The sequence below is a fragment of the Chlorocebus sabaeus genome, chromosome 5, assembly GCF_047675955.1.
Source record: "Chlorocebus sabaeus isolate Y175 chromosome 5, mChlSab1.0.hap1, whole genome shotgun sequence".
NCBI lineage: Eukaryota > Metazoa > Chordata > Mammalia > Primates > Cercopithecidae > Chlorocebus > Chlorocebus sabaeus.
The window spans coordinates 28104826-28116631 of record NC_132908.1 but is presented as its reverse complement, the minus strand read 5'-3'; the positions used below and the strand labels follow the sequence as shown (position 1 = coordinate 28116631).

At 54.6% G+C, this 11806-nt stretch overlaps 1 protein-coding gene across 2 annotated transcripts; it reads right to left on the bottom strand.

Annotated features, from left to right (window-relative positions):
- Positions 1-6421: 6421 nt before the first annotated feature.
- BCKDK (branched chain keto acid dehydrogenase kinase) lies at positions 6422-10640 on the bottom strand. Of its 2 annotated transcripts, none has more exons than XM_007990586.3 (12): positions 10519-10640; positions 9585-9955; positions 9423-9491; positions 9214-9324; positions 8873-8920; positions 8673-8792; positions 8497-8595; positions 8235-8308; positions 7777-7905; positions 7607-7696; positions 6968-7126; positions 6422-6874 (listed from the first exon to the last, which is right to left on the bottom strand). In XM_007990586.3, exons 2-12 carry the CDS (start codon positions 9777-9779, stop codon positions 6730-6732), a joined length of 1239 nt encoding a protein of 412 aa, XP_007988777.2. In that variant the 5' UTR covers positions 9780-9955; positions 10519-10640; the 3' UTR covers positions 6422-6729. The 2 variants fall into 2 exon arrangements, with proteins under 2 accessions (XP_007988777.2, XP_037845541.1); XM_037989613.2 differs by lacking the exon at positions 10519-10640 and adding an exon at positions 10472-10492.
- Between the last annotated feature and the right edge of the window lie 1166 nt (positions 10641-11806).

Genomic DNA, 11806 nt, shown 5'->3' with positions numbered 1-11806 from the left:
ACAGGCGTGAGCCACCGTTCCCAGCCAGTGCCCCGTTTTTGAAGGTTGAAGAGACTGTATCCCCTATTTGGGATACAGTTGGGGCGGGGAAAGCAGAACGGGTATGTTCAGGGATAGCCCATAAATCATCCTCACAGGATAGTCTAAAGGACGAGTTGGGCTGGGCGTGGTGTCTCACGCCTGTAATCTTAGTACTTTGAGAGGCCGAATCTCAGTACTTTGAGACGCCGAGGTGGGCGGATCATCAGGTCAGGAGATGAAGACCATCCTGGTTAACACAGTGAAACCCCGTCTCTACTAAAACTACAAAAAATTAGCCGGGCGTGGTGGCACGCGCCTGTAGTCCCAGCTACTCGGGAGGCCGAGGCAAGAGAATCGCTTGAACCCGGGAGGCGGAGGTTGCAGTGAGCCGAGATTGTGCCACTGCACTCCATCCTAGGCGACAGGCGAGACTCTGTCTCAATTTAAAAAAAAAAGGACAAGTTGGCCAGAGCGGTGGCTCACACCTGTAATCTCAGCACTTTGGGAGGCCGAGGCGGGCAGATCACCTGAGGTCAGGAGTTCAAGACCAGCCTGCCCAACATGGTGAAACCCCATCTCTACTAAAAATACAAAAATTAGCCAAGCGTGGTGGCGCGCACCTGTAGTCCCAGCTACTTAGGAGGCTGAAGCAGGAGAATCGCTTGAACCCGGGAGGCAGAGGTTGCAGTGAGCCGAGATCCCGCCATTGCACCCCAGCCTGGGGACCAAGAGCAAGACTCCATCTCAAAAAAAAAAAAAAAGGCCGAGCGCAGTGGTTCACGCCTATAATCCCAGCACTTTGGGAGGCTGAGGTGGGTAGATCACGAGGTCAGGAGATTGAGACCATCCTGGCTAACATGGTGAAACCCCGTCTCTACTAGAAAACAGAAAACAATTAGCTGGGTGTGGTGGCAGGCGCCTGTAATTCCAGCTACTGGGGAGGCTGAGGCAGGAGAATGGCGTGAACCTGGGAGGCGGAACTTTCAGTGAGCCGAGATCACACCACTGCCCTCCAGCCTAGGCGACAGAGCGAGACTCCAACTCAAAAAAAAAGAGAAAGAACGAGCCCCAAAACCACAGGTCTCCTGAATGGAAACTGGCCAAAGGCAGTGGATACAGTGAAGAATATCTTGGGCAGCGAAAAATGAATCTTGAGTTCTGACCTTCCACTGGGTAAGGTATACAAGTGTGAGGATTCTATGAAAGTCAGTAAAAGTTAAGCCATTTATATATGTATGGTCCAACCATATATAATCGGCCCTCCATATCTGTGTGTCCCGCCTTTGAAGATTCAACGAAGAGCAGGTTGAAAATACAGTGTTTAGTCATGGTGGCTCACACCTGTAATCTTGCACTTTTGGAATCCAAGCAGGAGGATCATTTCTGGCCAGGATTTCAAGACCAGCCTGGGCAGCATAAGAGACCTCCTTTCTACTAAAAATTTGGGGGAAAAAAAATTAGCTGGGCCTGGGGGCCCGCGCCTGTAGTCCCACCTACTCGAGAGGGTGAGGCAGAGGGATCGCTTAAACCCAGGAGGTCGAGGCTGAGCTATAATCCCTCCACTGCACTCCAGCTTGGGTGACAGAGTGAGACGCTGTCTCAAAAAAAAGGGGGGGGAAAGAAAAGAAGGAGGCTGGGCGCAGTGGCTTACTCCTGTAATCCCACCACTTTGGGAGGCCGAGGCAGGCAGATCACCTGAGGTCGGGAGTTTGAGACCAGCCTGACCAACATGGAGAAACCCCATCTCTACTAAAAATACAAAATTATCCAGGTGTGGTGGTGCATGCTTGTAATCCCAGCTACTCGGGAGGCTGAGACAGGAGAATCGCTTGAACCTGGGAGGCAGAGGTTGTGGTGAGCCAAGATCGTACCATTGCACTCCAGCCTGGGCAACAAGAGTGAAACTCTGCCTCAGAAAAAAAAAAAAAAAAAAGGCCGGGCGCGGCGGCTCCTGCCTGTAATTGCAGCACTTTGGGAGGCCGAGGCAAGCGGATACTTGAGGTCAGGAGTTCAAAACCAGCTTGGCCCATGTTGTGAAACACCGGATATCTACTAAAACTACAAAACAGCCGGCCGTGGTGACATGTGCCTGTAATCCTAGCTACTTGGGAGGCTGAGGCATGAGAACTGCTTGAACCCAGGAGGTGGAGGTTGCAGTGAGCTGAGATCGCACCACTGTACTGTAGCCTGGCTGACACAGCAAGACTCCATCTACCCCCCCCAAAAAAAAGGAAAGAAAGAGAGGGAGGAAGGGAAGAAAAGAAAAGGAAAGGAAATATTGTAAGGATGCAGAACCCACAGATCTGAAGAGCTGACTTCATATCTGCTGTTTGGCAGGGCCAACTGTAGGACTTGAGCATCTGCAGATTTCGGTATTCACAGGTGGTCCTGGAACCAATCCCCAGCAGTTAACCCATGTATAACTATCAATCATATAACTATGTAATGGTTGAACTATCTGTCTTATCAATATACAAGTGTATTGCAGAGTGCCAAACAGGGTAGGTACTCAGTAAACATTCCGTTTGGCCATTCTCTGAATCTCGTTTGATTTATAATGTGGTTATTGGGCTTGGAAACAATTCTGAGAGGAGTGGAATGCTTAGGGCCTGAGGATGGGTCTCTCAGATGTTACAAATCAAGAAACATCTGACAGGCATGGTGGCTCATGCCTGTAATCCTAGCACTTTGGGAGGCTGAGGTGGGTGGATCATGAGGTTGGGAGTTCGAGACCAGCCTGGCCAATATGGTGAAGCCCCATCTCTACAAAAAATAGAAAAATTAGCCGGGCATGGTGGCGCACGCCTGTAATCTCAGCTACTCAGGAGGCTGAGGCAGGAGAATTACTTTAACCCAGGAGGCAGAGGTTGCAGTGAGCCAAGATCATGCCATTGCACTCCAATCTGAGTGACAGTGAGACTCTATCTCAAAAAAAAAAAAAAGAAAAGAAAAGAAATATCTGTGTTAGAATGGCAGTAGGAGGGGCTGTTAACTTGCCACTGGAGAACTGAAAGGGGCAGTGAATGCCAGGTGCCTGGCAGCATAAGAAATAAGAAATAAAAGTCAAGCAGCCAAGCACAGTGGCTCACATATGTCCCAGCACTTTGAGAGGCCAAGGTGGACGGATCACCTGAAGTCGGGAGTTCGAGACCAGCCTGGCCAACATAGTAAAACCCCATCTCTACTAAAAATACAAAAATTAGCCAGGTGTGGTGGCAGGTGTTTGTAATCCCAGCTTCTAAAAAAAATCAAGCAAGAAAATTGAAATTCGAATGCCTTATCCCACTACAACCACTCTGTCTTCAAGGTTGTTATTCCACCTACCCAGGGTTCTGGCACCTCACTTTTTACTTTACCTGATATCATCAGTTCTGATACTGTCCTTTCTAGTTAAGGATTAGCCTAGGCCTTAGAAATCCCTGATCAGGGCTACTGCATCACCCTCCGTACTTTTCTCCCTCCAATCCACTGGCCACCAATGATTCTTGTTAGAATCATCTTCTTTTTTTTTTTTTTTTTTTTTTTGAGGCGAAGTCTTCACTCTGTTGCCCAGGCTGGAGTGCAGTGGCACCATCTCGGCTCACTGCAAGCTCCGCCTCCCAGGTTCGCGCCATTCTCCTGCCTCAGCCTCCCGAGTAGCTGGGACTACAGGCGCCTGCCACCGCGCCCGGCTAATTTTTTTTTGTATTTTAGTAGAGACGGGGTTTCACCGTGTTAGCCAGGATGGTCTCGATCTCCTGACCTCGTGATCCGCCCGCCTCGGCCTCCCAAAGTGCAGGGATTACAGGCGTGAGCCACTGCGCCCGGCCGTTAGAATAATCTTGTTGCATGTTTGCAAATCTGTTTCTCCGAGAACAGTAAGGCTGGGCCAGGCATGGTGGATCATACCTGTAATCTCAGCACTTTGGGAAGCTGAGACCGGCAGATCTCTTGAGGTCAGGGGTTTGACACTAGCCTGGCTAACGTGGTGAAACCCCATCTCTACTAAAAGCACAAAACTTAGCTGGGCGTGATGGCAGGCTCCTGTAATCTCAGCTACTCGGGCGGCCGAGGCAGAAAAATTGCTTGAACCCAGGAGGCGGATGTTGCAGTGAGCTGAGATGTTGCCACTGCACTCCAGCCTAGGCAACAGAGTGAGACTGTGTCAAAAAAAAAAAAAAACCAAACAAAAAAAAAAACGGCGGCTGGGCACGGTGGCTCAAGCCTGTAATCCCAGCACTTTGAGAGGCCGAGACGGGCGGATCACGAGGTCAGGAGATCAAAACCATCCTGGCTAACACAGTGAAACCCCGTCTCTACTAAAAAATACAAAAAACTAGCCGAGCGAGGTGGCGGGCGCCTGTAGTCCCAGCTACTCGGGAGGCTGAGGCAGGAGAATGGCGTAAACCCGGGAGGCGGAGCTTGCAGTGAGCTGAGATCCGGCCACTGCACTCCAGCCTGGGTGAAAGAGCAAGACTCGGTCTCAGAAACAAAAACAAAAACAGCTGGGCATGGTGGCTCACAGCTGTAATCCCAGCACTTTGGGAGGCTAAGGCAGGCGATCACCTGAGGTCAGGAGTTCAAGACCAGCCTGGCCAACATGGCGAAACCCCATCTCTACGAAAAATACAAAAATTAGCTGGGTGTGGTGGTATGTGCCTGTAAATCCCAGCTACTCAGGAGTCTGAGGCAGGAGAATCGCTTGAACCCAGGGTTGGGGGGCTTGGGGCAGAAGTTGCAGTGAGCGATCGTGCCACTGCACTCCAGCCTGGGCGACAAATTGAGACTCTGTCTCAAAAACCAAAACAAATTTTAAAAAACCATGTAGGCGCTCCACCCAGATCCTCTGGGAGTTCTTGCTGTTTCTGTTTCTGTGCGGCCCAGATTACCTTTGATGTACTTTCAAAGGCCCACACCAGCATCTGAGACTCTTCTTAAAACTCCATCCTTAACAGAGCTGCTTGCTTTACCGACAGACTTTAACCAGTGACTGCCAACTGGAGAAATTAATCAGTGACTCTGAGGTTTAGCTCTCTCACCTTCCACCCTGAGGCATAATTGACTGGTTCTGGGCTTTTGCCTGAGGTCATGTCCTTGCTTGGCTTCTTCCCCTTCTCCTTCCTGCTTCCCCTGCTCTGTTTTGGGAGCACTTTCTTAACAAATCACGTGGACACGAATCCTCTCAGGGACTCCAACCAGAACCATCCCTTCCCAGCTCAAAACTCACCCATGGGCCAGGTGCAGTGGCTCATGCCTGTAATCCCACCACTTTGGGAGGCTGGGGTGGAAGGATCATTTGAGCCCGAGAGTTCAAGTCCAGCCCAGGGCAACATAGGGTTTTGTAGAAACCCTGTTTCTACAAAAAATTTTAAAATTTAGCCTGGCATGATGGTCCCAGCTACTCAGAAGGCTGAGGTGGGAGAATCTCTTGAGCCCAGGAGTTCAAGGCTGCAGTGAACTCTGCAGCCACCATATTCTAGCCTGTGCAACAGAGCAAGACCCCATTTCTAAATAAATACCCATGGGTCCCTACTGCCTCAAGATAAATCCCATGTTTCAGGGCCCTGGCCTCTGACTGCTGCCTGCTTCTCCAGCCTCACCGTCCTGCCCTGCAGCTGGCAGGATTTTTCAGTCTAGCCCAAGTCACTGTGGTTTCCTAGTCCCCTCCATTTGACTTCCAGATACAACTTACCCTCCATCCCCCTGAAGGGTAGGAGATGGTACAGGCCTAGAGTCAGCCTTAGGAAGTGTGCTGTGGGAGCTCAGATGTGAAGGTAAGAGAACTTTCCAGTTCTCCCAGCCCCACCAGGCCACCCTTAGGCCTTTCTTCATCCCTGGCAAGGTGGGTAGGGTGTTCCCACCTAAGACGTCATCTGGAGTTCTGATTCAAGTCTAACCTTCAGCCTACCTGATATCTTTGTCCAAATCCTTGCTCCTCCCTATCAGGGCCCCACCTTTCCTTGCAGTGGGGCACCCAGTCCCTGCTGGGGCCTGCCAGGGCACAACCTTGTATGTTCTTTTCCTTGGCAGCAGCAGATACAGTATTTTTAACCTTACTCAGGCTCGGGAATCAGTTGGCTCAGGAGGTTGCCCAGTCTGGTGACCTTCACCTCTAGAAACTGTAACTGCCAGGAAAGGAAGAGTCAGAACTGAGGCCCGAAGCTGGGTCAATCTGGGCCTTCGATATTATCTGGGACCCGGAAACATTTGTTCAATGAGATGAAAGCTCTTTGTATAGGTGCCGCGGTCATCCCACTCCCACCAAATCAAACATGCAACAGACTTGGGACCCATTCTACTCCTGGCTCTCAGGGCAGGTAAGAGACTGGGACACAAACCAGTTCAACCCAAGGGCTCAGTGACCCTGAATGGGGACAGAAACAAAAGCTCACCTGCCCTCCCCACACACAGGGCCCAAGAGGGCATTCAAAATGTGAACTTTAATAACAAACAACAGGTCAGAGTGGGGGTTCCCCAGGAACGAGAATGACGGAGCTGGTGCTGGAGGCCTCAGGGTGCCCACTTCCCCTCTCCAAGGTCTGGAGGCGAGGAGACAATGGACCTTATTGAGGCGGGGCAGTGCCCAGCTCCATGTAAGTCCATCTGTCTGGGACCCTGAGACCCAAGATGCAGCAGCGTGTGGAGCAGGAGGCCGCCCTGCCTGACCCGGGAGGTCCTGCAGGGAACGCGGCCCAGGCTGGTCAGGTGAGCAGGCCAAAGGCTGTGGGGTCAGATCCGGAAGCTTTCCTCCCGGCCATCGATGTGGCGGAGCCGCAGGTAGACATCCGTGCCAATGCCCTGCAGGGACTGCAGCTGCAGAGACCCACCGAGGTACTCCGCGTAGGCCCGTGACGTGGGCAACCCGAAGCCAAAGCTGGTGGTGGGCAGGGGGACAGGACAGGAGGCTTCAGAGGCTTGAGTCTCCTGGGGTCCCCCACCCCTCCATCCTGGCCTGGCAGGGTCTCACCCGTGCATGGGTCCTGATTGGGCGCCACTGTGCATGTCCAGGTGGCCAAAGAGGGGGCTGATCCGGGGGTCCTGTGTGCTGGCCTCAGCGGTAGTGAAGTGGTAGTCCATGACCTGGTCCAGATCTTTGTGAGCGATTCCTCCACCACGGTCTGAGATCCTAGCAAGATGGCAACAATAATGGGCTTGGCTCAGCTTTGACGGGGGACTCACCACGTAGCAAGCAGACAGTGCAAAGTTTGCCTTCCTGTCCCTTCCACCCAGAGCTGGAATGTGGTCCACCTAGACCCTTGGGCCTTGTTTGTATCATCCTCACCTCTGCCAGGGCCACTGACTGCTTATACCTTCTCACAGGATGTGACATTTATCCTCGGCCCAGCATCCTAGACCGACTCCTGACTGCTTCTCAATTTCAAGCTCCTCAGCTGCTGACAGAGGCAGGATACCTAGGCCTGCAGCTGGCCCCAGATCCATTAATAAGCAGCTCATGGCCATCTCAGGATCCAGAGAATAGTTTATCTGGTCAGGGATCAAGTCCCAGAATGGGGCAGGAAGGGGCTCAACGTCCTAGATCAAGCCAGAAACAGTGCCTGGACCCCCCATCCCATCCACCTCAGCTGAACTCCCACTCGGGGCAAACCTGATGATCAGATCGACATCATTGTTGGCAATGGTGATGACCACATCTGGGACATTGTAGGGAGTGTCTAGGTGACTCTCCATTGTGGCTCTATGCAGAGGGGAAAGACCAGTAAGTAGAAGCACCCCGGTTCCTGTCTGCCTCCCACCCAGCACATCCAGCCACCCCACCTCATGGCGTTCTTGAGCAGCTCCGGCAGGATGTAGTCCAGTGGCATAGGGATGAAGGGAAACCGGGCGGCCACGTGGCCATTGATGCGGACACGGGGCGCATTGCCGTACTTGTGCTCACACAGGCGTCTGTGAACAGGAGCGAGGGTTCAGTCAGGGGCCCCTCCACCAGTGATTTGCAACTGGAGACAATTCTGCCCCCTTAAGTAATATATGGCAATGTACAGAGACATTTTTGTTTGTCACAACCAGGCAATACTACTGGCGCCAGGGATGCTGCTGAACTTCCTAACATGCACAGGGCAGCCCCTATGACAAAGAATTATCTGGCTGGAAATGTCAATAGTGCCATCATTGAGAAACCCTGCTCCCCACAGACCATGCCCTGGGCAAGGGCTCAGACCCAATCCTTCCCTGCCCCAGACGTCTGACCACCCCCTGAGCCATTCTTGCCTCACCTGGCAAAGTCCACCCACTTCTCAATAATCTTCTTTGGTGAGAGACGAGTACAGATGATGCCGACAAAGTCAGGCTGGCCGGAGAAAGGAGGTCAGGACTACCCACACCCCTAGCCCCACCCCCAGATGCTGGCAACTTCGAAACTGCCCCAAAGCACCAGCTCCACAGCCTCAACCCCCAGGCCCTTGACACGGATCCCCAGCCCAGTCTCCTCTGTCTCACTTAACGTTCCCAGGCGGGTCTCAGGTCCCAGAGCCCCACCTTGTCCTCATGCAACGCCAGGTGATGCGTGGCCAACATGCGGATTCCAAGCCTCGAAGTCAGCGTCTTGTCCAAGAAGTAGCGAACGAGCTTTTCATCCTGTAAAGAGTGAGGTCTCAGAATCCCGTGCCCTTCCCAGCACCCAGCAGGCCCGACCCCTCCTTCACTGCCCCAACCTCTATGTGCTTCCGGCTTTCACGCAGGCCCTCTGCCAAGAGGGTCACCACATCCTTGTGGTCATCCAGCAGCTGTCGCACCAGCTGGCAGTACCGGGTGTCGTCCGCCTGGTCCTTAATCTGCAGGTCACAGAGTCATGAGGAAGGGTGGTCCAAGCCCAACCTCTCAGCCCCTCACCCTGCTCTGGCCCAGCACTCACTGGAGGGAAGTCTGTCAGTTTCTGGAAGGCACGGATGTATAGCTCGTGCTGCAAGGAAGAGGTGTGGGAATTCACAGAGCCACATGGGCACTGAGCAGAGAACAGCCACCCCCACCTACCCATGGGGATCACCACCCAACTGGTCGACCACGTGATCAAACCCCTACTGCCACCCTTCCAGGCTCCATGAATACACACCTTTGGCTTCTGAGGGCCTGTGGTTGAATCCTGTGTGGCCCTAACACCTTTAGGCAAGCAATCGTCTGCCACTCTGGGCCCCAGACTCCCCACTTGCCCCCTGGGCAGGGTGGCCCGCTGACTGAAGGTCCTCTCTACCTTACCACGTGCAGTATGGTGGGGTTGCAGCCAATGATGAAAGGAAGGCAGCGGAAGCCCTTGATGCGGTGAGCAATCCTCACTGGAAGTTCTTGTTGCAGGTACCGAGCACTTTTCTAGGAGAAAAAGAGAAGGAAAGGCAGGGCTGGAGCCTGAGTGTCCCGGAGAGCTCCAGGAAATTTTCCACAAGGAAAATAGAGGGCGTGAATCTTACCAGAAGGTGGCTGCCGTCCTGAGAGCGGCCGGAGTAGAGCATCATGGTGGGTGTGAGGCGGACTGAGGGCTAGGGAGGGAGAGGGGCCTTGAGCAGAGAACCCCCAACACTCTCCCTCCCAGCCACATCCCGGACCCCGGGCTCGCCGCCCCCCTTGCGCACCTTCTCCGCTGCCGCGTCGATGGCAGACTGGTTGTAAAAGGAGGTTACGGTCTTGGAGCGCTCCCGAGCCATCTCCACGTGGTGTGTGTCGGTGGCTGACGTCGAGCGGGCCCGGAGCGCAAGTGCGGGCCCCAGGAGGGGCCGGAGCGGAGGCCCGCCCCGGGGGCCGCTCCCCAGTACCGACGCCAGGATCATCGTCCTGCTCCTTTCAGATCTGGTGGCCGCTAGGGCTGAGGACCCGCTAGGGCTGAGGACCCAGGTGACCCGAAATGGCGCAACGGGGTGTGGGTGGGTAGAGGCTCTTCTCCGACTTCAGGGACCAGGGTGCATTGAGGATGCTGACAGGCTCAGCCCTCGGAGGGCGCTCCCATCTACCGGGGCAGGGAAGAGGAAGTTGTAAGGATCTGAATCCACACAGTCTGCACCGTATCTCCACCTGTGCATCAGTCTACGCAGACCCGGGCGACCTCTCCCCACCCCTCCCACCGCCTCCCCAGACGCACACAGGCTGCGCCCAAAGGACCTAGCCTCCCGGGGCTCCTATTCCCCAACCCGAGGCTCTACTGGCGGTGGGAGGGCTATCGGGGGAGGAGCCCCTCAGACCCTTCCAGCCCGAAAACCTCGCCGCGGCGCCCCGGGGTCCTGGGCACCCTCCTCAGGGGGCGGGGCTGCCCCTGCCTGCCCAGCGCCTTCAAACTCGGGCCCTGAGCGTGGCCAGCGGACGTGCGACACCAGCGCTGGGCCCCCAGGGCTAGCTCGGGAGGGTGCGGCCCGGAGTCCCCAGCGGGGTCCCGCACGCCGGTCACTTGGTTCGGCCCAGATGCCCCCCATATGGTAGATGCCACCCCGTCTGCGCGCCCGCGCTGTGACGGAGGCTGCGGACGTACGCTGCGGGGCCTCCGCGGACTCGGTAAGCCGGAGTCCTCCCACTTACCGCGGGGCCGGAGCCAGGGCCCGGGTCCCAGCGGAAGGGCTCGAACAGTCCACCCGCCGGGAGCCCAGCCGCCTGCGCCTCCGCCGCCGTGACGTCGCGTGGGCGGCAGCGCCTGGTGCGTCCTGGGAGTTGTAGTTTGGTCTGAGGACGTGCAGCCCCGGGCGCCCGCACATCCAGGCCACGCCCCTGCTCCCGGACCCCAAACAGCACCGCTTCCTCCACACGGCTTCCGAGGCTCTCCGTGTCCCTCCCGGCCTCTATTTTCCGCTCCATGAAACGGGCTCCCTGGGAGCTGGAAGATCTCAGATGTAAAGCGCACAAATCACGTCCTACCTGACTCCTTCTCGGAGGTCTTGTCCTCGTTCCAGTTCTTGGTTCATTTATGGGAAACCAGGCTGGCTGGTTCAAACCCCAGCTCCTTAATATCTGGAGCAAGTTATTTAACTACTCAGTGCTTGGTAAGATGAAGAGGTATCATCAGTCTTGAGGTTGTGTGGATTACATGAATTTATATGACTGCCTAAAACAGTGCCAGGCGTGGAATTAGCACTATATAAAGGTTAGGCATTATTATTATTCATTCATGTCTGCAGAGAATGCAAGTCGCTGACTGGGTGTCTTTTCTGCACCAGGAGAGGAGATTGGGCAGTGAGTTGAATAGATCTTTCCGTGCCCTGCACAAGAAAACAGTTTCAGTTATCATTGGCTGTGATGAGGACTTTCAGAGGAGGCTGCGGGAGCCTCAGATAGGAACTGAGACAGCTGTGTAGGTGCAGCCTCAGTAGGACTTGCAAGGGAGCCGGGTGGGAAGGGTGTGTGGCAGGATAGACAACAGCCCAGATGGTCTGAGGATCTGGCTGGAGCCATATGGGATCTGGGAAGGAGAAGGGCGGCGGCAGAGAGCGAAGGACAAGTCTGCATTTGTCCTAGGGTAGTTAGGAACCACTGAAGGGTTTTAACTGGTGGGCTCTCCTCCTTAGACCGAGCCCCCTGTCTGCAGTGATTTAGAGTGGGGTATTTGGTGAGAAGAAAGGCAGAGAAACCAGAAAGAAGGCAATTACTTTAGATTGGGCGTGGTGGCTCACGCCTATAATCCCAGCACTTTGGGAAGACAAGGTGGGCGGATCTCAGGAGTTCAAGACCAGCCTGGCCAACATGGCGAAACCCCATCTCTACTAAAGATACAAAAATCAGTCAGATGTTGTTGGGGGGGGGGGGCGGTACCTGTAATCCCAGCTACTCGGGAGGCTGAGACAGGAGAATCGCTCAAATCCGGGAGGTGGAGGTT

Excerpts from the sequence above, each read along its gene's own strand:
- BCKDK (XM_007990586.3), bottom strand. The coding sequence starts at position 9,779 with ATGATCCTGGCGTCGGTACTGGGGAGCGGCCCCCGGGGCGGGCCTCCG. Across the intron at positions 8,793-8,872 it reads AACTGACAGACTTCCCTCCA|ATTAAGGACCAGGCGGACGA; the intron begins GTGAGTGCTGGG and ends TGTGACCTGCAG. Across the intron at positions 8,309-8,496 it reads TGGCGTTGCATGAGGACAAG|CCTGACTTTGTCGGCATCAT; the intron begins GTGGGGCTCTGG and ends TTCTCCGGCCAG.